This window comes from Salvia hispanica, chromosome 5 (assembly GCF_023119035.1).
Source record: "Salvia hispanica cultivar TCC Black 2014 chromosome 5, UniMelb_Shisp_WGS_1.0, whole genome shotgun sequence".
NCBI classification, from domain to species: Eukaryota; Viridiplantae; Streptophyta; class Magnoliopsida; order Lamiales; family Lamiaceae; genus Salvia; species Salvia hispanica.
Window position 1 is genome coordinate 17,358,763 of NC_062969.1, and position 24,097 is coordinate 17,382,859.

The 24,097-nt window shown below is 37.2% G+C and overlaps 2 protein-coding genes across 3 annotated transcripts in view; one reads left to right on the top strand and one right to left on the bottom strand.

Annotated features, from left to right (window-relative positions):
- Positions 1-13,654, top strand: part of LOC125188602 (dicer-like protein 4) — a 21,592-nt gene extending 7,938 nt beyond the window's left edge. For both annotated transcript variants that reach the window (XM_048085547.1, XM_048085548.1), the window contains 19 exons: positions 3,499-3,539; positions 3,737-3,880; positions 3,960-4,076; positions 4,477-4,612; positions 4,809-4,905; positions 5,514-5,700; positions 5,893-6,053; positions 6,140-6,346; positions 6,823-7,079; positions 7,156-7,430; positions 7,509-7,936; positions 8,659-8,753; positions 9,031-9,239; positions 9,378-9,587; positions 11,135-11,590; positions 11,673-11,945; positions 12,265-12,591; positions 12,967-13,310; positions 13,402-13,654. In XM_048085547.1, the coding sequence (XP_047941504.1) occupies positions 3,499-3,539; positions 3,737-3,880; positions 3,960-4,076; positions 4,477-4,612; positions 4,809-4,905; positions 5,514-5,700; positions 5,893-6,053; positions 6,140-6,346; positions 6,823-7,079; positions 7,156-7,430; positions 7,509-7,936; positions 8,659-8,753; positions 9,031-9,239; positions 9,378-9,587; positions 11,135-11,590; positions 11,673-11,945; positions 12,265-12,591; positions 12,967-13,310; positions 13,402-13,552 (4,115 nt within the window). In that variant the 3' untranslated portion in view covers positions 13,553-13,654. The remainder of the gene's footprint in view (positions 1-3,498; positions 3,540-3,736; positions 3,881-3,959; positions 4,077-4,476; positions 4,613-4,808; positions 4,906-5,513; positions 5,701-5,892; positions 6,054-6,139; positions 6,347-6,822; positions 7,080-7,155; positions 7,431-7,508; positions 7,937-8,658; positions 8,754-9,030; positions 9,240-9,377; positions 9,588-11,134; positions 11,591-11,672; positions 11,946-12,264; positions 12,592-12,966; positions 13,311-13,401) is intronic.
- A 72-nt stretch (positions 13,655-13,726) lies between these two features.
- LOC125188603 (ATPase 8, plasma membrane-type) lies at positions 13,727-17,686 on the bottom strand. The gene is made up of 10 exons (XM_048085549.1): positions 17,545-17,686; positions 17,256-17,474; positions 16,723-17,175; positions 15,986-16,555; positions 15,799-15,903; positions 15,419-15,728; positions 14,721-15,235; positions 14,458-14,631; positions 14,037-14,386; positions 13,727-13,955 (listed from the first exon to the last, which is right to left on the bottom strand). Exons 1-10 carry the CDS (start codon positions 17,593-17,595, stop codon positions 13,859-13,861), a joined length of 2,844 nt encoding a protein of 947 aa, XP_047941506.1. The 5' UTR covers positions 17,596-17,686; the 3' UTR covers positions 13,727-13,858.
- Positions 17,687-24,097: the final 6,411 nt, after the last annotated feature.

Here is a 24,097-nt window from a genome sequence, read left to right on the forward strand (position 1 = left end):
ACAAACTCTCCAAGTGTTTAAGCATCTCATATGGAAGCATGTGCTCATGTTGTCTTTGAAGTTCCAAACTCATGGATGACAGCATGATGCACTGAGCATCATTTGCATTTTCAACATGTTTCTCATGAGCAGCTGCGTCAAACGTAGCAAACTCAGAAGATTCCTTACTGGGAACGACACCAATTGGTTTGTCCAAGACATAATCAATTTTGTCATGCCTTAGCACCAAGCGCAAACAACGGAGCCAATCCGTGAAATTTGACCCAATCAATTTGTGTGTTTCCATCAAACACTTGTAAGTCAAGTTTGACATTTTATCTGAACAGAAAAATACAATGAAAAGTAAATTAGAAAAGCATACAAAGATCACATTCGTATCTCTAATCAAACAAGAGTTTATTGTATTGATTAGCTCCCACTAATTTTAACATATATTATGTCCCCCAAACATAAAATACGAATTTATATCAAATATAAATTTTAGTGGTCCAAGATCCAAGTCCATATCATCGCAGCCCCTGCTTTGGCTGATCACTACAGTAATATTACAAGGTAGGCCTCTAAGCCAATTGCAACAACTATTTTGCAATTCTTGGTTTATTAATCCAATTAATATGCATCCATAAACTATTTAGGTCGCTTTGGCTTTACTAAACAATTTAAGCAAGTCAACCCCATCACACGATGCCAACTATGCATCTATGAATGAGCCTAGACCTTGTGGATTTAGAGTAAACGCGAGGGGATAAAACTCGTGGTCGAAAAGGCTAGGAACATCAAACAATTATGATGGACGATGCATTTGTTTCAAAAACAAGACTTATATTTTATGGGGAAAAGTGTGATACTAGTTATGTGAATATAATATCCAATATTAAATTTCAAACAATTACTGGGCGCCGCCTACCCAGGCATAGTATAACACGGACTACAAATACTGGGCGCCGCCTACCCAGACAATAAAACGGTCTCTAACTACTATAGTTAAACTGACCCAGTTTAGCACCAAGCGCAAACAACGGAGCCAATCCGTGAAATTTGACCCAGTCAACTTGTGTGTTTCCATCAAACACTTGTAAGTCAAGTTTGACATTTTATCTGAACAGAAAAATACAATGAAAAGTAAATTAGAAAAGCATATAAAGATCACATTCGTATCTCTAATCAAACAAGGGTTTATTGTATTGATTAGCTCCCACTAATTTAACATATATTATGTCCCCCAAACATAAAATACGAATTTATATCAAATATAAATTTTAGTGGTCCAAGATCCAAGTCCATATCATCGCAGCCCCTGCTTTGGCTGATCACTACAATAATATTACAAGGTAGGCCTCTAAGCCAATTGCAACAACTATTTTGCAATTCTTGGTTTATTAATCCAATTAATATGCATCCATAAACTATTTAGGTCGCTTTGGCTTTACTAAACAATTTAAGCAAGTCAACCCCATCACATGATGCCAACTATGCATCTATGAATGAGCCTAGACCTTGTGGATTTAGAGTAAACGCTTTGGCGTAAAACTCGTGGTCAAAAAGGCTAGGAACATCAAACAATTATGATGGACGATGCATTTGTTTCAAAAACAAGACTTATATTTTATGGGGATAAGTGTGATACTAGTTATGTGAATATAATATCCAATATTAAATTTCAAACAATTACTGGGCGCCGCCTACCCAGACATAGTATAACACGGACTACAAATACTGGGCGCCGCCTACCCAGACATAGTATAACACGGACTACACATACTGGGCGCCGCCTACCCAGACAATAAAACGGTCTCTAACTACTATAGTTAAAATAAATAAGCATAAATCAAATAGCATGCTTATCACATAGGATATCAAATAATGCTCAATAAATAAAATCAAATTTTATTCTCTAATTAAATGTGGATTTAATAAATTATACTGATTCTAAATTAATATAATATATATTTAGTATTAATTCAAAACTAATATTAAATGCTTATGTACTGTTATCATTACCAAGGTGATAAACGCAGTACGACTTACTAATCAAATTAATAAGCTCATTTATGTAATTGGGATTTTATTACTATTAGTTCTAAACTAATAAAATATTAAAACTTACGGCCCATCGAAATAGGCACAATATTTAAAATTAGGTTATTAGAAAATTGAAATCGTGGCCAAGCCACTTTCGTTATCTTCTTCCACACGTTACCCAGTAACGTAGAGCATCCCTACACTGTCTCACCATCGTGTTACTGCCTAGCAGCAGCGTGCCAGAGGGTTTTTCACTCCCATGTCTCCCAGTAACATCTCCGGGATGCTACTCACGCCGTCACGGTGTTATGCCAAGCAAAATCGGTGTCGGCGCATTTGCGCAGCTAATGAGAATAACCCAACGCCCAGCCATTGAGCGCAGATAAGACGTGTAGAGGAAGTCAGGAAGATGAAGTTTGAATTTTGGATTTTTAAACATAAATTTTCGAGAACACTGAGAAGAGATTTCGGTATCTAAAACTCCCAACAAATTTATGATTTTGAAAAACATTGACAAATCATGGTTTGAAAGGATTTAACATTGATATCTATTTAGACTTTCTTTTCCAAAAAATTCGAAAAATTTGAAATCAAACTCCAAAATCAGTTTGCAATTTTCGGTAATTTTCACAAAATACTTTTGAAGGAATTGAAATCTAATTTCAATTTCCAAACAATTTCGGAACCAGTTTCTTAAAGTTTTGAAATCAAATTTCAAAACAGACCAATCACATAATTCGGATTTCTAAAATTATTCCACGATTAATTAGATTACAAAATTAATTAAGAATCGAGCCCTGGGCTCTGATACCACTGTTGGGTTTTCTTGTATTCATCTAATGAGCGCAGCGGAAATTGCATATAAGAATACAGATCTAGATTCATAATCATATTGGAAGTTGAGCATGTAAAACACAACGGAACTAAATCTTACTTGTTGTGTTGTTTTCTTCTGCGATTGAATCCTGCAAGTTGAATCCACTACTATCGAGGTCCACGTGCAATCCAATCCAATGCAGGAACTATCCCGGTACAATTGCTCCGTAGAAGAATGCTAGGAATTCTCTCTACAAAGCTTTACGTATTTTCTCTCTAATGTTACGCTATTTCTCATGTCCCACAATGGAGAATAAATAACCATTATATAGATGAAGAGTCAATAGGGTTTCATGATTGTTGGGCTTATGAACTAATATAATTATAGCCCAACTATAATTAATTAATCCATATTAATCTAATTCTAGCCCATTTCCTTTCACCTCCAGAGTAGTGGATGCGTGCAGTCCCATAAACTCAAGCTTTATTATACAACCAATCTTTCTGTATGCTATTTCATTTTTTCCACATTTGGTTTTTGTCTGTGATATTATTGTCTTAACATATACTAGCATATATGTCGTCTTGAGATAATTCGGTGGCTGTTGCAATATTATTTCGTCGTATTGATGGACTAATGGTCTTTCTTGTTTCTTTCAGGAGGTTCAGTTGATGGTCTCGAGGCAATAATGCACTCAAAGGTATGTTTGGAGGATGGAATTTGGGACCTATTTATGCTCTAGATATAAAACAATGCTGGATAAATTGGATAAAGCTAGAAAGTGTAGAGTAGTAGTAGGTGATTAAAACGCTAGTTGTCAACATCTCTTTCTGTTAATAGCTATCAACATAGCTTTGTCTACCTATCCTTCATTATTGAATATTTTCTTGTTAACAGGTGTGTACTATTGAAGATAAGGATGATGTGGAACAATTTGTTACATCCCCTAAATCAATTGCGTACGAGTACGGTTCTACTGAGAAGAGCCTCTTGTACCCTTACATGGTTTACACTACAAAACTTGAGGAGATAAAAGACAAGGTATTGTGAAACTGTTTGACTTAATTAATTATTTTTGTTCTACATGAAATGTTATATGAATCCCTCTGTGACATTCTAGTGTATGTTGGCACTTGGGGACACCGAGGTTGATCAGAATACCAGGAAGTTGCTCCAAAAGCTGCATTCGGATGTAATATATTTTCTGAAAAATCTTGGAATTCGAGGAGCATTGCAGGTAAGAATTGTAATATGAACCTCCACAACCATTTGACTTCTTGTAGTTTACTTATATACTGTTGCTTATTTTCCTCTGCTTTGTTGTTTATTTTCTGCTATAATTTTAGACAATTGCTATTTTTCTACATGCTTTGTTATTATTCTTTTTAGTTTTCACCCTTTTGGCTGTTATACACTTGATACAAATCTAGTTGAGGCAGCATATATATTTTAGTATGTTACCAGAAAAAAAGAAGTTTATATTAAGTATTATGAGTCTAAAAAGCTTTGTGCCAGAAAATCATGTACTTTTATTCACCTTTATTTTCTCATCCATTGAAGATATGCTATAAACAACTATTGAGTCACCATGGCTTGTTACTGAATTTCTAAACTGAATTGTTTTTTTCACCCTGAAGGTAACATACATTTCTCTAGCTGGTGACAATAATGAGACTGCTGAACTGGTGGATGCGCAATACAGCTGCAGTGATTGTGACTTACGGAAAAATTATTTGCATGAAGTTTCCTCTATCCTAGATGATTGCATTAGAGGTTCTTAATAAATATGGTCCCTAGAAGCTCCAGTCCATTTTTAATATTTTGCCTTTCCTGCATGTTCCTTGATGTTAAAGCAATATTGATATCCTATATAGCCTAGAACTATAAGGTGGACTATTTCCGTTAATAAGTTGTTCAGTTAAATTTATGAATTCTTAATTGCTTATTTACTTTTCTGTAATTCACACAGGTGGCTTGGAAGCTGATATTACTTGTACTGAGGTTTTAGAGGAGCCGTTTTTCTCAGAAAAGATATTACGGCTTATTGAAATACTCTCCAGATTTAGGTTTGTATCTTGCTTGCTTTTTGAAAATTTTATCGACACTAATTTTCTCATCTCTGTCTTCCTCCTTGGGTGGGGCAGATTCACGAATGAATCTATTTTCCTATCTAGTTTGAGTAACAGTTGAACTTGATATAAACCTATACCTACACAACTTGCCTGTTGCAATGCAAGGTATTAAGTTGGTTTAGGGGTTTATCTTTAGGGTACTTGCATACAGATCAGCTAGCTATCTTTGTACGGCTTATTCGGTTGCAGTCATCAACCATGAACTATACTTATTAATTTTCTTTCTCTCTTTGCCTCTCTGGATATTCAAGTGTAAATCCCCTTTTTTTATTTTTAATCTATTTATCTATGCTTAGTTACAATGTAACCGTATTTATCAATTTATACAGCTAAGGCTAAACCTTATGCCTCATAAATTCTTGCTTGACTTTGCAAGATCCCACCGTTCTTTTTAATAAAAGTTATCCTTTGAGCTTGAACTTTATTTTGAGCTTAGATAACCCTTTGACCTGGAATTTCATTGGGGATCTTTTCATATAAGATCACTTATGGCAGTTCATCACCATTTCTTACATTAGCATGATATGTTTTATTTTTTACAGGTTACAGCCAAATATGAACTGCATAATATTTGTCAATAGAATTGTCACTGCAAGATCCCTCTCTGGGATCCTTCAAAATCTAAAGATTTTATCTTCTTGGAAGTGTGATTTCCTCGTAGGAATTCGCTCAGGACACATGTCACAAAAGCATATGGATATCATTCTTGAGAAGTTCCGTTCTGGTCAGGTAACTCTTTTTACATGGTGATATTTTGTTTATTCATTAATTGGCTATAAAAAGTTGTTTAATTGAACATTTTGTTGTACAACTTGCAACATTCTCTTTCAGAATACAAATCTAACTGTCCTCGAAGAATTATTTTTAAGACTTTTACTATAACTGTTTTATTTATGTTACCCTTATTTATTATTGTGACAGCTAAACCTATTGGTTGCTACCAAAGTGGGTGAAGAGGGACTTGATATTCACACCTGTTCTCTTGTAATACGGTTTGATCTTCCAGAGACACTTGCTAGCTTTATACAATCAAGAGGCCGTGCCCGCATGCCCCAGTCTGAGTATGCATTTTTAGTGGACAGGTGCTTTCACTAAAAGTTTGCTCTAGTGAATCCGTTTTTGTTTTTCCAATTCAGCAGAATTTTATACTATACTAACGTCACTACAGGAGCAACCTTAATGAAGTCAAATTAATTCAGCAGTTTGTGAAAGAGGAAGCTCTGATGAACTTAGAAATTTCCTGCCGACAATCTCGTGTGCAAGTAACCAATTTCAGGGAGAGAACCTATAAAGTGGAAGCCACTGGTGCAACTATCAGTTCTGTAATGAGTGTTCCCTTGCTGCATAGCTATTGCTCATCGCTTCCACATGACGAGTATGGTCCCATTTCTGGTTAATATGTTCTTATTGTGTTGGGGAAAGTGATATAGACCGACCCTAAGTAGGGTGGGGGGTAGCAAATTTGTCCTAAAATCTTTAAAATCATTCAATTTCAGCCGTTTTTGTCCTACTTTCAATCCTTACGATTTTTTCATGCAATTTTTTAATTTAAAAAAAATAAAATTTATCACTTCAATTTTCTCATGAAAAATTGATGGCTTTTTACAATTTCCATAAGAACGTTAGAAATCTCTAAATTTTCAGTTTACCAACCAGGAAAAGTGAAACTAGGTTAAAAAAAGCACTGGCATCACTTAATATATAATGTTTTTTGGAGTAAATTATGACCTATGAGTTATGGCTTAATACTACCCCCATAGTTGTGGAATAAAAAATGCATTTACCTGCTCCATTGTTTCTGCAGTGTACTTACTATAAACTTATCCTTGATGGTATTTTTATCTTTGTTAGGTATTCCAATCCAAAGCTACAGTTCTTCTACCATGATCATCCAGATGGAAATATTTGCACCTTAGTTCTCCCAGCCAATGCTCCATTTCACCAGATTGGCAGCGCACCACAACCTTCAAAGGAGGCAGCTAAGAGAGATGCATGCCTAAAAGCGTGCCAAGCATTGCATGAAGTTGGAGCACTGACTGATTATCTATTGCCAGAGCAAGATGTTAATTATGAGGATCTGGACTTAACTGATTCTGACAATGAGGATTGTCAGTGCACATCACTAGCTGTATATTCACAATCATTACAATAAGAACATTATAGTAAAATTTCAATGTATTGCAGGTGTGGAATCACAGTTTGAACTCCATCAGATGCTTGTTCCTGCTGCACTCAGAGTACCATGGGGACAAGTGGACAATTTCTGTACTTTTAGTTGCTATTACGTAAAGTTCAATCCTATTCCAGCAGATAGGACATACAGAAAGTTTGGTCTTTTTGTGAAAGAGTCACTTCCAGAAGAGGCTGGTAATTTGAGCTTTGATCTTTGTCTGGATAAGGGTAGAACGGTGAAGACACAGCTTATTCCTTCTGGAGGTTCTACATTTGATAAAGCTGAGGTGAAGTTGTCTTTTATTTTATATCCACAGTGGTTCAGAAATTATCTGTCTTCAGAATCTGATGTTTGAACTTAACAGATTGCATTAGCAGAGACATTCCAGAAGCTATTTCTCAAGGTTCTTGTGGACCGGCACGAATTTAAAGAAAAATATGTGTCTCTAGAAGATAATAATGTCCCCGAGTCTAACTTGACAACCTTCTACCTATTGCTTCCTGTTGTGGAGCACGAGAACGAAAGATTTTCCGTAGACTGGACACTGATAAGTAGATGTTTGTCTTCACTGATTTTCAAACATGTGGGAAGTGATGTGAAAGATAATGTCTGTGAAGTTTCAGGTTACTTGCATCTTGCCAGTGGCTCCACAAGTTTCAATGCTACTTTGAGTAGTTTGGTGTATCTGCCATGCAAAGATACATTTTTCTTTGTTTCAGATATCTTGACAGAGAAAAATGCGTATGATTCATATAGTGACTCAGAAAATCATGTGGAGCACTATTCGGCATTGTAAGTTCTTCAGCTACTAGTTCCACATAAAGCCAATCAATGTATGGGCTGGTTTAGAACTGCAGGAATCATAGGTTATGTGTATAAAAAACTCTTAGCTTTTACTGCAGGGATAGGAGTTGTTCTCCCAAAGAAGTCTAACGTTCTTTTATATATTCCAAAAATGGTTTTACAGATGGCAGTAAATTGCAAAAGTGTTCCCACAGTAGCTTCATCATGGTTTATAAAATTCTAACTTCATAAATATGAACATTATAAAAGTTGCAAGATTTTTCTAAAATTTTCAAACAATTAGGTAAAAACTCTTTCCAAGGTTATGGTATGGACAATCTGTTATGTTTTAATTGGAAATTTCCTTTAATCAACTTAGGCGGCAAGCCATGATCTCCAGTTTCTTAGTTACCTGAATTAGGAACTCAAGTTAGGCCTCTTACAACAGGCAATGTAACTTTGTAAATTTTTTCTAGTTAGTTAGTCCAAGTCTTTACCTGTCCGCATGCATTGACTTTCCATGTCTTAATGCTAGTGTTAAATCATGCTAACAGTGAATATGATTTGATATCTTTTAACTCACTTTCTTTTGATATGAAAGTTCCAAGACTTAGTTTTGTATAAATCTTTCTATGTTGCTTTATACATATCAAATGACTTGTTCATGATATGAGAGCATTATGGGGCTGTGATTTCATTTTCAGCTCTTTGTGATAATATTTTTTTTATAGGTATGATATTCATCTAAAGTATCCACATCAACCTCTTTTAAAAGCAAAACCACTTTTTACCTTGAAGAATTTGCTGAGGAAGAAAAATCGATCAGGTATATTTTACTTACAAACATGATTCACCGAGTAGAATCTGTATAGCGAGACAGGGAACTTGTAATCTGGTACATTATTTAATACATTGTAGGAAGCCAGTCAACAATTTCCTTCTTCCTCATAAGCATTCTTCATTTTATTAGCCTGCATAGAGAGATAGTTTCCTTGTAAATGGATACTTCATCTGTTGGGGCTTGCTGATATTTGGTTTAGTTCCTTCTAATCTTCCAATTATATATTAGACAATTAGATTACTTACAAATATTTGTACTTCAGGAGAATGGCGAGAAAAAGAGGAATATGTTGTCCACTTGCCTCCTGAACTTTGTGAGTTGAAAATTGTTGGTTTTTCTAAAGATATCGGAAGCTCATTGTCCCTATTACCATCAATCATGCACCGACTTGAAAGCTTTCTTGTGGCCAATGAACTGAAGGAAAAGTTAAGCGCTTCATTCCCTGAGGGGGCAGAAGTAACTACGGATAGAGTAAGTGCTATCTTAAAATCGGTATGCTGTATGGATTTTATTAGATCTCCTTTGTTCACCATTAAGGTCTTACATTGTATTTGATCCCGTTTTTCATAGTTAAGGTATTGTTAATAGTTCATTTATAATTGGATGCAGATTCTTGAAGCTATAACGAGTGAAGGATGTAATGAGAACTTTTCTCTTGAAAGGCTGGAATTGCTTGGTGATGCATTTCTCAAGTTCGCAGTTGGTAGATATCTTTTTCTTAAGCATGATGCTCTAGATGAGGGCCAGCTAACAAGAAAGCGGTCAAAACTAACAACCAATCATAATTTATTCAAGCTAGCAAAGCTGAAAAATTTACAGGTAAATAGCGTATATCTGTTTTTCATTCTTTTTCCCTAGATGCAAATTATTTTGATGTATTCTGGCATAACCCTTTCCACACATGCATCCTTAGAACGGATGTATATATGAATTTCCTCGCGCAAGCCATAGTGAGAATCAAATGATCATTAATGCTTACCATACGAGCCATAAAGGTGCCCACATACTCATCAACCATCCCAACCTGCTTAGTTTTGGCCAAGGACTCATAAAGGAATTTTCCATGGGATTGTCCCATATTTACGACTAATCATAATTCACTTGTTTCTGCGTCATATATACGTAACAAACACTCTACAATTCATTCTATGATTGATAGCACCAACTGTTATGAGTTGTTATATGGATAGACCATCCTAATTTGACCATGTTCAATAAGATCTAATTTATTATCATCCTTGCGAACAATGATTTCTTGCATCTATTGCATGTTATTGTTATCGAAGATATTAGTTGCATCCTTAGAATGGATGTATATATGAAATTTCCTCGCGCAAGCCATAGTGAGAATCAAATGATCGTCAACGTTTGCCATACGTTTAAGGCTGCAAGGGAAGCCTGGTGGGCCAATTTTCGGTTATAATTTTTTAAATCCTAAAACGTTTCTTTTTTCTTGATTTGGATCAACCCACCGTTTTGGAATGAATTGACTTCCCTAAGAATCATAGTCAATGTGGGTGAAAAAGGAAAAAGAGAAAATGCAATTAAGTATAGCAATCAACATACTTGATCGTTGCACTTGTATGTTGAAGGTGTGGAGAATACCACTAGGCTGCCTGGTCCTTTTATTAAATCTTTTATAAAAATACTTCTTTTCTATACATATAAGATGGCACCTAGGTGCTGTGCTGCCTTCTCGGGTTAATTGCTTTCACCCTTTGACTGCCTTACTAGCACCTAACAATTTTCTGAACATTGCTGTGAATGAAGGAAAAAAATGAAGCAAATAATAAATCTGACACTTTGTTTGAATCCTCAGAGAACTTGGCCTTTCAAAAAAAGCATGACTAGCTACCAAAAAGGAAAATCTAATTATGGCGAAAAATAACTATCTGCCACAAATCATTTAAATAGACATAGACAACTGTCAGAAATCTTCTCTACGTATTTGTTTTTTCGTAGATATTAGCATTGTATTTCATTTCCTAAAGAGTTTATGTCCATCAGAGTGCTTATGCATTCATCAGACTTACTTTTAATACTATGTTTCTATGAAAAAAAATCAAATGTGGTATTACTATTTGAAGTGCATCTTCTAGTAAGTTAATAATTTGACGCTCCTTCTCGAGGTATATTTAAGATACTTATTTACGTTTCCTTTCGGATTCACGCATCATTGGGTTTAAACTGCTCAGGTTTCAGACCAAAAGCTGGATCAAACAAAATGATACAACGTTATTCATGATTTCATCTCCTTATTATCATGGCTTTACGTGCAAGTATTTTATGCACCCAAGCTGCACATTGGATGTATCTTTGTTGTTCTGATGCTGAAATGATTTATTTTGTGCAAAAATGTGGCTCAGGTATATATACGTGATCAAACACTTGAGCCTTGCAATTTTTTTGCATTTGGTCGTCCTTGCCCACTAACTTGCAATAAGAAGACTGAGGAAAGTATACACTGTCAATTTAGTGTCAAGAAAAATGGGGCCAAATTCAAAGTTAGATGCAGCAAATTTCATCACTGGTTGCGTAAGAAGACAATTGCAGATGTTGTTGAGTCACTCACTGGAGCCTTTATCGTTGATAGTGGCTTCAAGGCAGCAATTGCATTTCTTAATTGGATAGGAATAAAAGTAGATCTTTCACCTTCACAAATGGATGCAATCTGCTCTATGAGTAGGGCCTTTCTGCCTCTTGCGAATTTGCGTGATGTCGATGTAATAGAAAAATTTTTGGGACATGAGTTTACCCACAAAGGGCTGCTCATTCAGGCCTTTGTACATCCGTCTTTCAATAATTTTGGAGGTTGCTATCAGGTAAGGACTCATTTGTGCACCAATGTTAAAATTCATTTATTCCAATTTCTTTTTCCAAGACATATTTTACTTTTGATACCAGAGACTTGAATATCTTGGCGATGCCGTGTTGGATTATGTGGTCACATCATACCTGTATACGACATATCCAGAATTGAAACCTGGTCAGTTAACTGATTTGAGATCTATGTCAGTGAGCAACCTTTCCTTCGCTTATGTAGCGGGGCGCCTGTCCATGAACAAATTTGTTATATGCGACTCTAGTGCTCTCCGTGAATCAATGAGTAAATTTGTCAATGAAATTGGGAATTTCTCATCTGAGGCAGAGGATATAGAAGAGAGAACTTACCCAAAGGTAAGCTTTCTGCATTCATGCACAAATTTTCTCTACCCGGCACTGGTTATTTATAATATAAATTTTACCTTCCAGAAAGGAGAAAACTATAAATTCCCTTGGCGCAAATTTTGAAATTGTTATGCTATATTTGTTACTACTCAAACCGAATCTCAAATGAGTGGTCATGTAGATGTAAAGAAATTGTGAATCAAGATATTTTTTTTTGTAAAATTATCATATTTTGATGGTTTAAGTGGTTAATGATTGTGTAAGTAACTACTCATCTTTCTTGTAGCAGCAATGCAAATTTAACTTGTAGTTGTCCTAATCGGTGCAGGTTCTTGGTGACTTGGTGGAGTCCTGTGTGGGTGCAATATTTCTTGACACGGGGTTTGATTTGAACTCTTCGTGGAAGATTGTGTTGTCTCTCCTTGATCCTGTTGTTAACACTTCCAGGATGCAGTTCAATCCCCTTAGGGAACTTATAGATCTTTGTCAATTATATAACTTGGATTTACATTTTTCTAAAGTGAAGAAAAATGGTGAATTCGTGGTTGAAGCTAAAGTTGACAATGCTGAAGTTTCTGAAACTGCTTGTGCATCTAATGTAAGTGGGAAAACAGCAAAGAAAATTGCTGCAAGAGAAATGATAAGACGTTTGAAGGTAAAATTCATACTTAATCCACTGTCATTATTTTGTTTATAGTGTCACCCCTCATCTTAGGAATTTTTTTTATCCAAATCGTGTTTCATCTTGTATTCTATTATTAGTGCCCACATATGCACAATAAGACATAGATATGCACAATAACGACATAGTTGTATGCATAAAATGTACAATAATGACATAGTTATGCACATAAGATGCACAATAATGACATAGTTATGCACATAATATGCACAAATGCGCTGAACTGAGAAATGAAATGTTTTTTGTTTTAATGATAGAGGATGTATAGAAACTGTAAAGGAAGTATGATTTCTTGAGAACTGATTGAGAACGTAGTCATTTTTCTTATAATAAACCATGGTTCTTCAGGCACTTGGTTACAGCTCGAAGTCAAAACCACTGAAAGATGTGGTTAGAGATAGTAGGAGGCTGGAAGCAAAGTTGATTGGATACGATGAAGTTCCTTCAATACCTAAATTGGTGGAAGTGCCTTCAACGCCTAAACTGGTGGAAGTGCCTCTTGCACTGGAGCTTCATCCCCAAGACAAAGGATGCGGCACGGATTCTCCTGCTATCACTGTATATAATGGCTCAGGCAGCACTACTTCATCTGTAAATGCGAGGTCTTATCTCAACAACATATGTGCCGCTAAGCACTGGAGCACCCCTGTTTTTGATTGCATCAAAGAAACAGGACCGCACCATATAAAACAGTAAGTTATCGGATTACCCAGTTATATTTCTTCATGACTTTGATCTTTTATTATTTTCTTCTCGTCTTTTTATTCAACATAAATCTTTCAGGTTTGTGTACAAGGTCCAGCTGCAAATTGTGGGAAAGCTGAACGAAGAGCTTGAGTGTATCGGAGAACCGCGGTTAAAAAAGAAAGATGCCGCTGAGAGCGCAGCAGAAGGGGCCCTGTGGTACCTTAAAAGCAAAGGGCATATACGATAGCTGTAGATGATTAAATGTGTATACATTAGCACAGCCCATTCTTTTGTTGTGGAGTATAAATTTTGTTTTAGACAAATTCGATAATTTAATAGATGTCCTCAATTATAGTTGTAAGAAAAGTTTGCAATGTTTGTGCAAATCTTGTGTGCAGTGAAGCAAGTTAAAGAAGAGAGAAGCAGCAAAGAATGTTTTATAAATGACTTCCATCCAATTCTTTATCATGACATAAAACGAAAGAAACAGATGAATATCTATATCTGGTGTCCGTCACTTCTTCGATCTGTATCGTTTCATAAAGCTGACTCTTCACACAGTATAGTGTTGCTGGATGGTTTCGATGTCCAATCCCTTGAGCTTCACCATTGATTCAACATGTCCCTTGAGAGTGTGGATTTCCCTCAGCCTGTAAAAAAGGAAAGTGATGATGATGAAGGTGACAGGATTGAAGAAATCATATACAGTGATGTGTTCCAGCAACAGGTACCTTGCAACTTCAGCTCTTCTCCTTGCCTGCTCTGCAATTGCAGATATCTCGATGTGATCCTTGTCGCTGTCTGATGCAGTCGACAAGCCACGGAGAGTACGTTGAGCCACGGCCCATTGCGCCTCCCTCTCTCCCTTGCCATAGTCCTTCTTGGTAGTGAAAGCGGTTTTATTCTGAATCATGGAATCCCAAGCTTTGCCGGACAATGCAAGGCCAATGATGAATTTGAGGATGTCGAGTGGGAAATAAGTGATGATGCTGTAGATCCAGATCACTCCAGCCCACCCCCATCCAATGCCTTTGATTCTTGCAAATTCCCAGTTGGCATAAACAGCAATCACCGTGGCCACCTGAATAAACATACATAAATGAATAAAATGATATCACATGCACCAATGAATGAATCACATACAAAACTCACCAACTGTGCTGCGAAGAAAGCAAAAACAAGCAAGAGACCGGGGCGTTCGACGAAAGACCAGCTTCGTGACCTCGTCACGAAGATGAGTGCTTGACTGATGATGCTCACTTGAAGATAGAGAGCAGCTGTAAGCTCATCTGGACTTTCCCTCAAAGACTTCACTTTGAAAATCGCCTTAAACCAATAAAAAAGACGGATCAATGAATGAATGAATCATCATAGTTTTTTGTTGTTGTTTGAGTTGAGTTCATGAGTTGAATTACAGAGAGATAGTCGGTATCAGCTGCGAGGTAGAAGAAGATGGCGGTCATGACAGCCATGTAAGTCCCAAGAACAATGCCGGTGGCGAAAATCTCATTGAGCTTCCATGAGTCGGGCATGGGAGACGGCTTGACTTTGTCCTTGGCGATGGTCATGATGGTTCCGTCGTTGAGGATGGCGATGATGAGAACCATGAAGGGCGAGAAGTCGAACTTCCAGATCAGGGCGATCAGCATGAATCCTAGAACGATACGGATGGTGATTGAAACTGCGTAGATGGTGTAGTTCTTCATCCTCTGGAAGATGGCGCGGCTCGTCAGCACTGCGCTCACGATCACGCTCAGACCCGGCTCCGTCAGCACGATGTCCGATGCGCTCCTCGCAGCATCTGTTGCGTCAGCAACCGCAATGCCGATGTCGGCCTTCTTCAGGGCCGGGGCATCGTTCACTCCATCCCCAGTCATGCCGCATATGTGTTTTCTCTCTTGCAGTTTCTTCACGATCTCGTATTTGTGTTCTGCAAAATCAGTTTTTATTACTGCTTCTGTTTCCTAAAAATAAGAAACTCTCCATTTTAGGAAATGGACCCCACAATCCACTAACATTAGTTCAGCTACTTTTTCTACTTATCACTCTTGTTTTACCAATTTTGCATTAAAACTCTTGTTGTTTCCAAAGATTCTATTTTTGGTTTCGTTACCTGGGAAAACTCCAGCGAATCCATCGGCTTTCTCGATGAGTTCCTCAATGGGAATGGAAGCAATGGACTCATCCTTACTCTGTCCAAGAAGGGATGAAGATGGGTACATGTTGGTGCCCATGCCTAGCCTCCGCCCGGTCTCCTTACCGATGGCAAGCTGATCGCCCGTGATCATCTTGACGTTGACGCCCAGCTCCAGGGCTCTCCTGATGGTCTCTGCGCTGTCATGTCTCGGAGGATCAAACAGAGGCAGCAGTCCCACAAATTCCCATGGCTCACCGCTGCTCTCCTTCGATTTCTCCGAGATTGTCTGTAACATACATAACACCATCACTATAATGCATAATGAGTAAAACAAAAGATATGCATGCATGCATCACCTGTCGTGCAACGCCAAGAGCACGAAGGCCGCGGTTGGCAAAGTTGTCAATGATCTCTTGTGCCTTCTTCAAGGTTTCCCCTTTGAGGCCACAGAGCTCAATAATCTAACATGGTGAAAAGGATGAAGTATTTAAATGGAAACACATGAATGAAGATTGTGAATATATGGTTTAGTATAATTATTACTTGCTCGGGAGCACCCTTGCTAGATCTGTGCCAATCTCCATTAGAGTCATAATAGGTGATTGCAGTGCGCTTTTGGACAGGATTAAATGGCAAGAAATGCACTTCAGTGATCCCGGCTCTCGCCTCCTTAGGGTCAGCGAGCGTGTTGACAATCGAAGCATCGATGGCGTCCTGGTTCTCCACCCTAGAAGCCCGGGCCGCGTGCAACATGAGAGTATCCGGACTCATCTTCTTGGGGAACACCTCAATCAGAGCCTTGTCAACGGTGAGCTTGTTGAGCGTGAGCGTTCCCGTCTTGTCACTGCAGAGAACATCCATGCCGGCCATTTCCTCAATGGCCGTCATCCTCTTGGTGATGGCCCCTTGCTCCGAGAGCCTGTGGGACCCGATAGCCATGGTCACAGACAGCACGGTTGGCATGGCAATCGGAATCCCTCCAATCAGCAGCACGAGCAGGTTGTCGATCCCGTCTCTGTACTTCCTCTGCTGGATGGGGAACATCACAATAATCTCAATGATCATTCCCACACCGATTGAGCAGATGCAGAAGTTGCCAATAGCCGTCAACACCTAACCAAAAACAATCATCAATATTTTCTAAAAAAACAAAAAAACAAAAATGGGGCTGTTACGAACAAGTGTGTGGTATATAGACTAAATGAGCTTTCTCTCCTAACATGCTAGTCTTTTGGACTGAGTTTTCCTGTTTGTTTTGTATCAGACGCATTGCTAGTTACCTTCTGGAAGTGTCCCACATTGTTGGTGCTATCAACAAGATGAGCAGCCTTTCCAAAGAAGGTGTGAACTCCAGTTGCAATGACAACCGCCTCAATCTCGCCTTGCTTGCAGGTGGACCCGGAGAAGACCTCATCACCGGGGTGCCTGGTCACAGGGAGGGACTCACCGGTGAGGGCCGACTGATCGATTTTTAAAGGATCTCCCTCCAAGAGACGAGCATCAGCCGGAATAATATCACCAAGCTTGACACTGATCAAGTCTCCCGGAACAAGGATAGAGGCATCATGCTCGCACCACTTTCCGTCTCTCAAGACCTTGCATTTCGGGGCAAGGCCAGCCATGAGAGCGGAGGCAGCGTTTCCAGCATTGTTCTCCTCGATGAAACTGATGGTCGAGTTGATGATGAGAAGCACCATAATCCCAACAAAGTCCTGCCAGTCCGGAGGCTTCCCCTGTATCATAAAAACGTGATCGTTGGAGTCGAATAACACGAAACACGAAAGGAGGTTATGAAAGGAAACAATGATCATACGCCTCCGTTTGCCAAAGCAATAGCCATGATAGCAGCAAGCTCCATCACCCAAGAAAGAGGATTCCACATGAAGCCTAAAAATTTGAGGAACTTGCTATCCTTCTTCTCCTCCAGCTTATTAGGCCCGAAAATATGGAGGCGCGTTTCGCCCTCGGCTGAGGTCAATCCCTCCCTTGTGCATTTCAACGCTGCGAACACTTCCTCAACGGGGATCTTCTCCTGTTACACAACAACAAGAAACGATATTTATACGATCATTCTTCAACAAAACTTGCAATGCAATACTTACAAGATCAGCTGTTTCATTTCTTATATCTTCTAAGGAAATGCCGGAAGCCATGGTTTATTATTTATGGTTCAAGTGGAAAGAGATAAAAGTTTGTATCTCTTTCCTTATTGCTTAACAGTGTGTGCCTGCCAAGCAATAACTTGATGGTGAGCACAATGAACACACCGTTTTTTGTCACACCTAATGTTCCTTTTATACTAGTTTGTTTTAGCTATGCGAAAACAATGCGCCATCCAACACTTTTTCTCTATCGGTTTCCATAATTAGTTTTTTCAATAGTGAAAGGCTGACTTGCGAGTTTTCACCTTCAAATGTGGACTGCCAATCAAAACAAGTTTCTATATTAGAAGGACTATATTTTATCAAAATATACTCAAAAGAAAATATGAGACAATATTAAATTCAAGTAAGAGATGAGACAAAAATATCATGCATTATCAAATTTCTATAAAACACTTGAATTGAACTATTAAGAGCAAATTGGAATCAGCTAAAATTGACAGTAGATCAATTCACTACTAAATATATGAAAATGAAATATAAGCGCATTGCTAGCAGACGAGAAGTCCATCAGAACCTTAGTATGCACAAGTTTAGAAAAATGAGTTTATGAGAGGTATAAACTCATCCACAAACCATTGTACGTTAGCTGAGTCTTAAACCATTTTTTACTTACAAAACAACACTCACAACTTATCATTCTTTTTTTACACTATTCATAGTCTCACTTTTAATTTTTTATTCAATTATGTATTATGTATTATATTTAAAGTAACTATGCATTTTCATTAAAAATAGAAAATTTATAAAAATTTAAAAATTACTGCTATATAATTTAAATCCTAAAATTACATATTATTAAAACAAAAATTACATAATCTAATCATAGTACTCCACTACTCCCCCGTCTCTAATAATTTGTCACCATTTGATTCAGCACAAGTTTTAAGATATAAATGAGTTGAAAAAGTTAGTAGTATGTGAGTCCTACTTTTATTTATTAGTTTTATAATAAAATGTGAGTGGGAATAAGTTAATGGAATTTGGGGTCCATATCAAAAATAATAAAAATGAATGTGACAAATTTTTAGAGACGAATAAAAATGAAAATAAGTACTAACAAATTATCAGGGAGGAGGGAGGGAGTAATAATTAGCTAGCATTTCGACTGGGTCATGTTCAAGTCGATTGTGGGTAACCACATTAGGATACCTTAGGTATCGTAATGATTGCAATGCACTAGGCTAAGTTGTACCACCCAATTGCAGTTAAATTATAGATCAATAAAAATGCATTAGAGCATTAGCATAGCAGTGGTGACCTTCTCTCCGGAGCTCATCTCAGGGGCCTATCTCCATTTTCTCCTACCTCATCAACAGGCCTATCTCAGAGTCTATCTCTCTGCAATGAGAGCGCATCTTAGAGCTCATCTCATTTCTACATCATTATTATTTTATTTCAATGTCTAAATATTTTAAATTAAAATATACATAATAAATTAATTCTTTGTTGTAGTATTACAATATTGGAAAAAGAATACAACGAGAAGCAAATTTCAACAAAATTAAAAAAGCCAAAATAAAACATCATTAAAAAAACAAGAGAGGAGTACAATTGAGATTGAGATTGCAGAGGGATGAATGTGAATTGAAGGGGAGTGATAAAAGATAAATTAATTTTTTTTAAAAAAGAAAAGAAAAGAGGGAGATCGGTTGAGCCGTTCCATCGGCCTCTGGGAGTAGCCCATGGTGAGTGGCCATCGCCCTTGCTCCACAATGGAGACCTTCCGGAGCCCATGGGGGGTCGATCGCTCAGCCCTTGCGATCGGCTCCCATTGCTAATGCTCATAGTCCATAAGACATTTTTCCCAATGTCGCACACCAAACAATATACAGCTTTTTGGTGATTATTTACGTAGGTCAGAATTCATTGCGTATTATGATTCCATGGTACATATCAAATACTCTCTCTGCTCCTTAAAAATATGTAATGTACTAGTATTTTTTTTAATTTGCCCCTTAAATTATGAAAGTTCTGAATTAGCCCAACTAAACACACTTCTAATAATATGCAGCTCACTATCCACTAAAAGTGATACTATAGATTATGATTATGAAATATATTAAAGAGAAAATAAAAGATTGGTCGAAATTTTAAAAATAAAGTCGCTATAATTATTTATCGTACCCCGAATCAAAAATCCTGGATTCGCATATGCTACATGCATCAGTCATCAAGTTCTACACTTCATGACCGAATCTACCTCCGAAAATTACAACATGTCTCCATGTTACATCTATCGTGTACACATTCTTGTCTATTTTAATCTTATAAAAAAAAACTGCTACGAAAGACCTAACTCAAAATTCAATCTTAATAAGGAGTTCATAGCTAAACTGAAAAAGGATCGACAAATTGCAATTCCATAATTTGTTACGTCCAAATTGATACCAAGAATTCAATTGCATTAAAAATGAGTGCATAATTGAATTGAAAAAGGGTGAACAAACTGGGGTTTTGATTTGATGGTTGTGCGTGTGTGTGTGTGAGTGTATGTGCGTGTGCGCGTGCGTGTGTGTGTGCGTGCGTGCGTGTGTGCCTGTGTCTGTGTGCGCGCGCGTGTGTGTGTTTTCTTGTGTGTGTGTGTGCGCGTGCATGCGCGTGTTGTGTGTGAAGGTAAATGCTTGATTGCGAAACTATGATTTACGAAATTGCGCACTAAGGTAATTTAGGGTTTTCAAGTACGATTTGATGATTTTGATGGACGAATCGAGTATATTTTGAAAAAGGAACGATTAGGTCATGCATGGTTGTTCGATTGGTTTCTTAAAAACTAAATTAGCTTTATACGCGATTGTATTATCAAAGGTGTTGTGCGTAGGTGATTGTGAAAGACCAAGGAATCCGTGAACCAAGCTAATATGGTGGACTTTTGTGAACCAAAACTCTTTTACACTTTCAAATATTGAATATGGTGTTATTTATAAGGGTGGTTTAAATGTTATTTGGCTATCTTAATTGTGTTTTGAATAAGCTAAAGTAGTGAAATCTTATCCCTGTAATTCCTTTGTTTCAACTATTTTCTCAATCAATCTAATCATTGTTTTCATTTAATTGTTTTATTTACTTATCCAATTGCTTTAATTAGTTTATAATACAGCCAAACCCTGTTTTCCCAAATAATATATGAAGGTGGGTATGTGGTAGACGGTCTGTGAAATTATTCCATGTTGCGATACCATGTGCTTACTTTAGTTTATTATTCTGTCTTGTATACTTGCAAGTAGTTCGATACCGAGCTCTATGTAAAGTTCCCCCAGGCCCCTAGTAGACCCAAAGATCTCGTCTTCGCTCCAGGACTTGTTGTGCGACACAAACTCGTAATTGGAGATGAAGGATTCGAGCTTTACTTCTTTGGGTGCCTTTTAGAGTTATTGAAATTGTAGAAATTGTCATTTTGGGCGAAGGCCTTGTCGGGGTTGTCTTCATTGTTGTTGATACGTTGTCTTCGTCATCGTCGTAATCGATGGTGGTGCTTCTGTAAGCGTAGAAATTGGGGTTTTTCATCAGCTTAGGGTTCTGATTTGAGATTGAAGGGAATTGCGGGAAGGGAACAAAATGGAACTCCTGTTGCAGCCACTAGGGGTCATTACAGGGGTGGCAAATCGTGCGTGTTGTGTCGTTATCGTGTCGACACGATAACGACACGACACGATAACAACAAACACGAACACGATCCGCTACCCTCAGACACGAACCCTACACGAACCCATTAATGACACGAACCACTTCGGGTCAACACGACACGATAACAACACATATATGACACGACACAATAATGACACTATAATAATATTATTATAATATATAAATATTATTTCTAATATTAAATTTAATTTTTAATTTTGAAATTTTAAATTTAAAATAATAATAATAATAATATAATATATTAATATTATTTCTTAACATGTAACACAAACACGATACGAAGTTTCCGTGTCGTTGTCGTGTCGACACGATAAGGACACGAACCCAATAAGCTTTGACACATACCCATTAATTTCGTGCGGATTCGTGTCGTGTTATCGTGTTGTGCCAAAAATTGTCACCCCTAGTTGTAATCAGTATTGTAAATGAAATTTGGGTTTGAATTGATCGGATCAGCGAATTGAACAGATTCTTGGAAGAGAAAAAGTGTGGCGACTGAGTGGTGTGTGACATGTGGCAAATATTTTAATAGATATAATTAATACTCTATCCGTTCCATGTTAATAGTGACATATCTTTTCGGTATAGAGATTAAAAAATAAATATTTAATATATGAAGTGAAGAGAATAAAGTAAGACAGAAGATAAAGTAAGAGAGATGAAGAGAGAATAAAGTATAAGAGAGTGTGTATTGTTTTTTTTACCAAATATAGAAATTACTCTATTATGTTGGAACATCCCAAAAAGGAATATGAGTCTATTAATATGGAACGGAGGGAGTATGAAATAGTGATTTGAAATATTAATTGACATGTGGAATAAAATTAAATAAAATATTAAAATTAAACTTCAAATGATATAAAATATGAAGTTTAATATTGATAAGGCTCGTTTCATGCATCTATTTTTGGATGAAATTCTACAATTTTTTGGGAACTAATGAATGAATTTGAGCCAGGTGTGTAGAGAAATCGGCTGAACAGGAACTGCATGAAGGAAATAAGTGGACGACGGATAAATGAGAAAATGGAGCATTTTTACACCTGCTGCGAACTGATCAAGTGAGCGGAGAGTGGAGGCAGCAAAAGGAGAGGAAGCATATTTTAAATATTCTTAGGCGAGGGTCGAAACTGACATTTTGGAAGAGAAGTACCCTAGGGATTAGAGCCTCAAGCCTCCCTATAAATAGGGAAGGGAAGGAAGATTGAGGCAACACTTATCATCGGCTCTCTCCTGAGCTGACTCTCGAGCTCACAGTCACTCTCCATTTCTATCTATCATTGTTCTATACACTTGGCGAAGGGTTTTTCATGGCTGGTGGTGGTAGTTTTTAGTTTCTAGTTAGTTGTATTTATATTTCACCGTCCAAGAAGGGCGAAGATACAATTGTTTAATTTCTGTTGCTACAACTTAATTTCGAAGTTTTCCTTAGTCTAGAACTACGTGTTTTGTGAGGCAACTTTTGAATTAGTAAATCTGCATCTGAAGTTCGAAGTGTTTCACTGTTCTATTCATCTTATGTGTGGCATCTTCGTTTTGAGTTAAATCTGTTGATTTGTCAATGTTTAAGTCATGAATGTTTCAAGGAGTTTGTTGGTTTACATTTCGAACAGCTTTTTTAAAATCTGATTGGATGCTTTTCGCAATTGATAATGTATGAGGTTAAGATCTTAGTAAGTTACGTTCAGATTCCTAGATCTACTTGATTGTGTTTGGATTCCTGGGGATCGATGTTGAATTACGTACATCTAGAGTTGTGTGTTCTGAGTTGCATGGTTTATGGTTTCCGTCGTTCACACTCTGTTTTCAGTTTCAGGTGATCAAGTAGTTTAGAAATATTAGGCATGGTTGAGTTTACTCTTAAGATCCGCATTGCAGTCATTTAATTGTTCTGGATATTCAAGTTTTGAGTTGTGTGCTGGTTTTGGACCGATGCGATGAAGAAGATGGAGTGGTTAGAAATTCAGATCTAGAATTGCAGCTTTATTTCTTTTACCTTCTGCAGCATTTCCGATGCCTATTAGTTAAGGGATTTGGTCCCCACTTTAATGTTATTCTTGTTTAGCCGAATCAGGAAAGTCAATTATGAGTCTCTCAATTTAGGTCATTAGATTTCTAAGTTGATCAGTTGAAAGATAGGAGTAAGTAGTAAGTTCAAGATGCCGTCTAGTTTAAATTGATCTGTTAGATAGTAGTAAGTTCAAGTCATTCAGTCCAGTAGTTTATAAACTTAACCCACTTTGAAGTGTGGCAGCAGCCAAATCCAAATGTCAACAACAAATGTGAAAATCCTTCATCTATGTGGGATCGATCCTTACTTCGCTATACTAGTTCATAGTATTGTGGGTTAAGGTCTTGAAAGAGGAGTGAGTTTCGTTCGTGTGCATTCCCAACGACAAGTTAGATTGGCTAAGAGTTGTCTTGATCAGTCGATCAACATCTCTCAATCAGTCTGTGCTATTCTCTTTTGCTAAAATTGTGTAAACAAATACGAACATTAACACTCAACTCACTTCTGCTTTTCAAATATCCATTTTGAAACAAATTAAAGTTTAGTACTCTTTCTGTCCGCCATTATGAGTCCCAGTTTACCATTTTACCGTCCGCCATTATGAGTCCCGATTTACTTTTACTATAAATGCTAGGTAGACCCAACATTACACTAACTCATTCTACTCACATTCTATTATAAAACTAATGTATATTAAATGAGTCTCACATTCCACTATCGTTTTCCATCCACTTTCCTTTATATTTTTAAATCCCACTTAACTCAAATGGGACCCCTAATCGCGGACGAAGAGAATAACCAATTTGATACAAATATAGTTTAGTGACCAAGGAT

Coding starts and splice junctions, on each gene's coding strand:
- LOC125188603 (XM_048085549.1), bottom strand. CDS start 17,595: ATGGCTTCCGGCATTTCCTTAGAAGATATAAGAAATGAAACAGCTGAT. Junction 16,556..16,722: donor ATGTGGGACACTTCCAGAAG/GTAACTAGCAAT, acceptor GTTTTTGGTTAG/GTGTTGACGGCTATTGGCAA. Junction 15,904..15,985: donor GCAAGGGTGCTCCCGAGCAA/GTAATAATTATA, acceptor TCACCATGTTAG/ATTATTGAGCTCTGTGGCCT.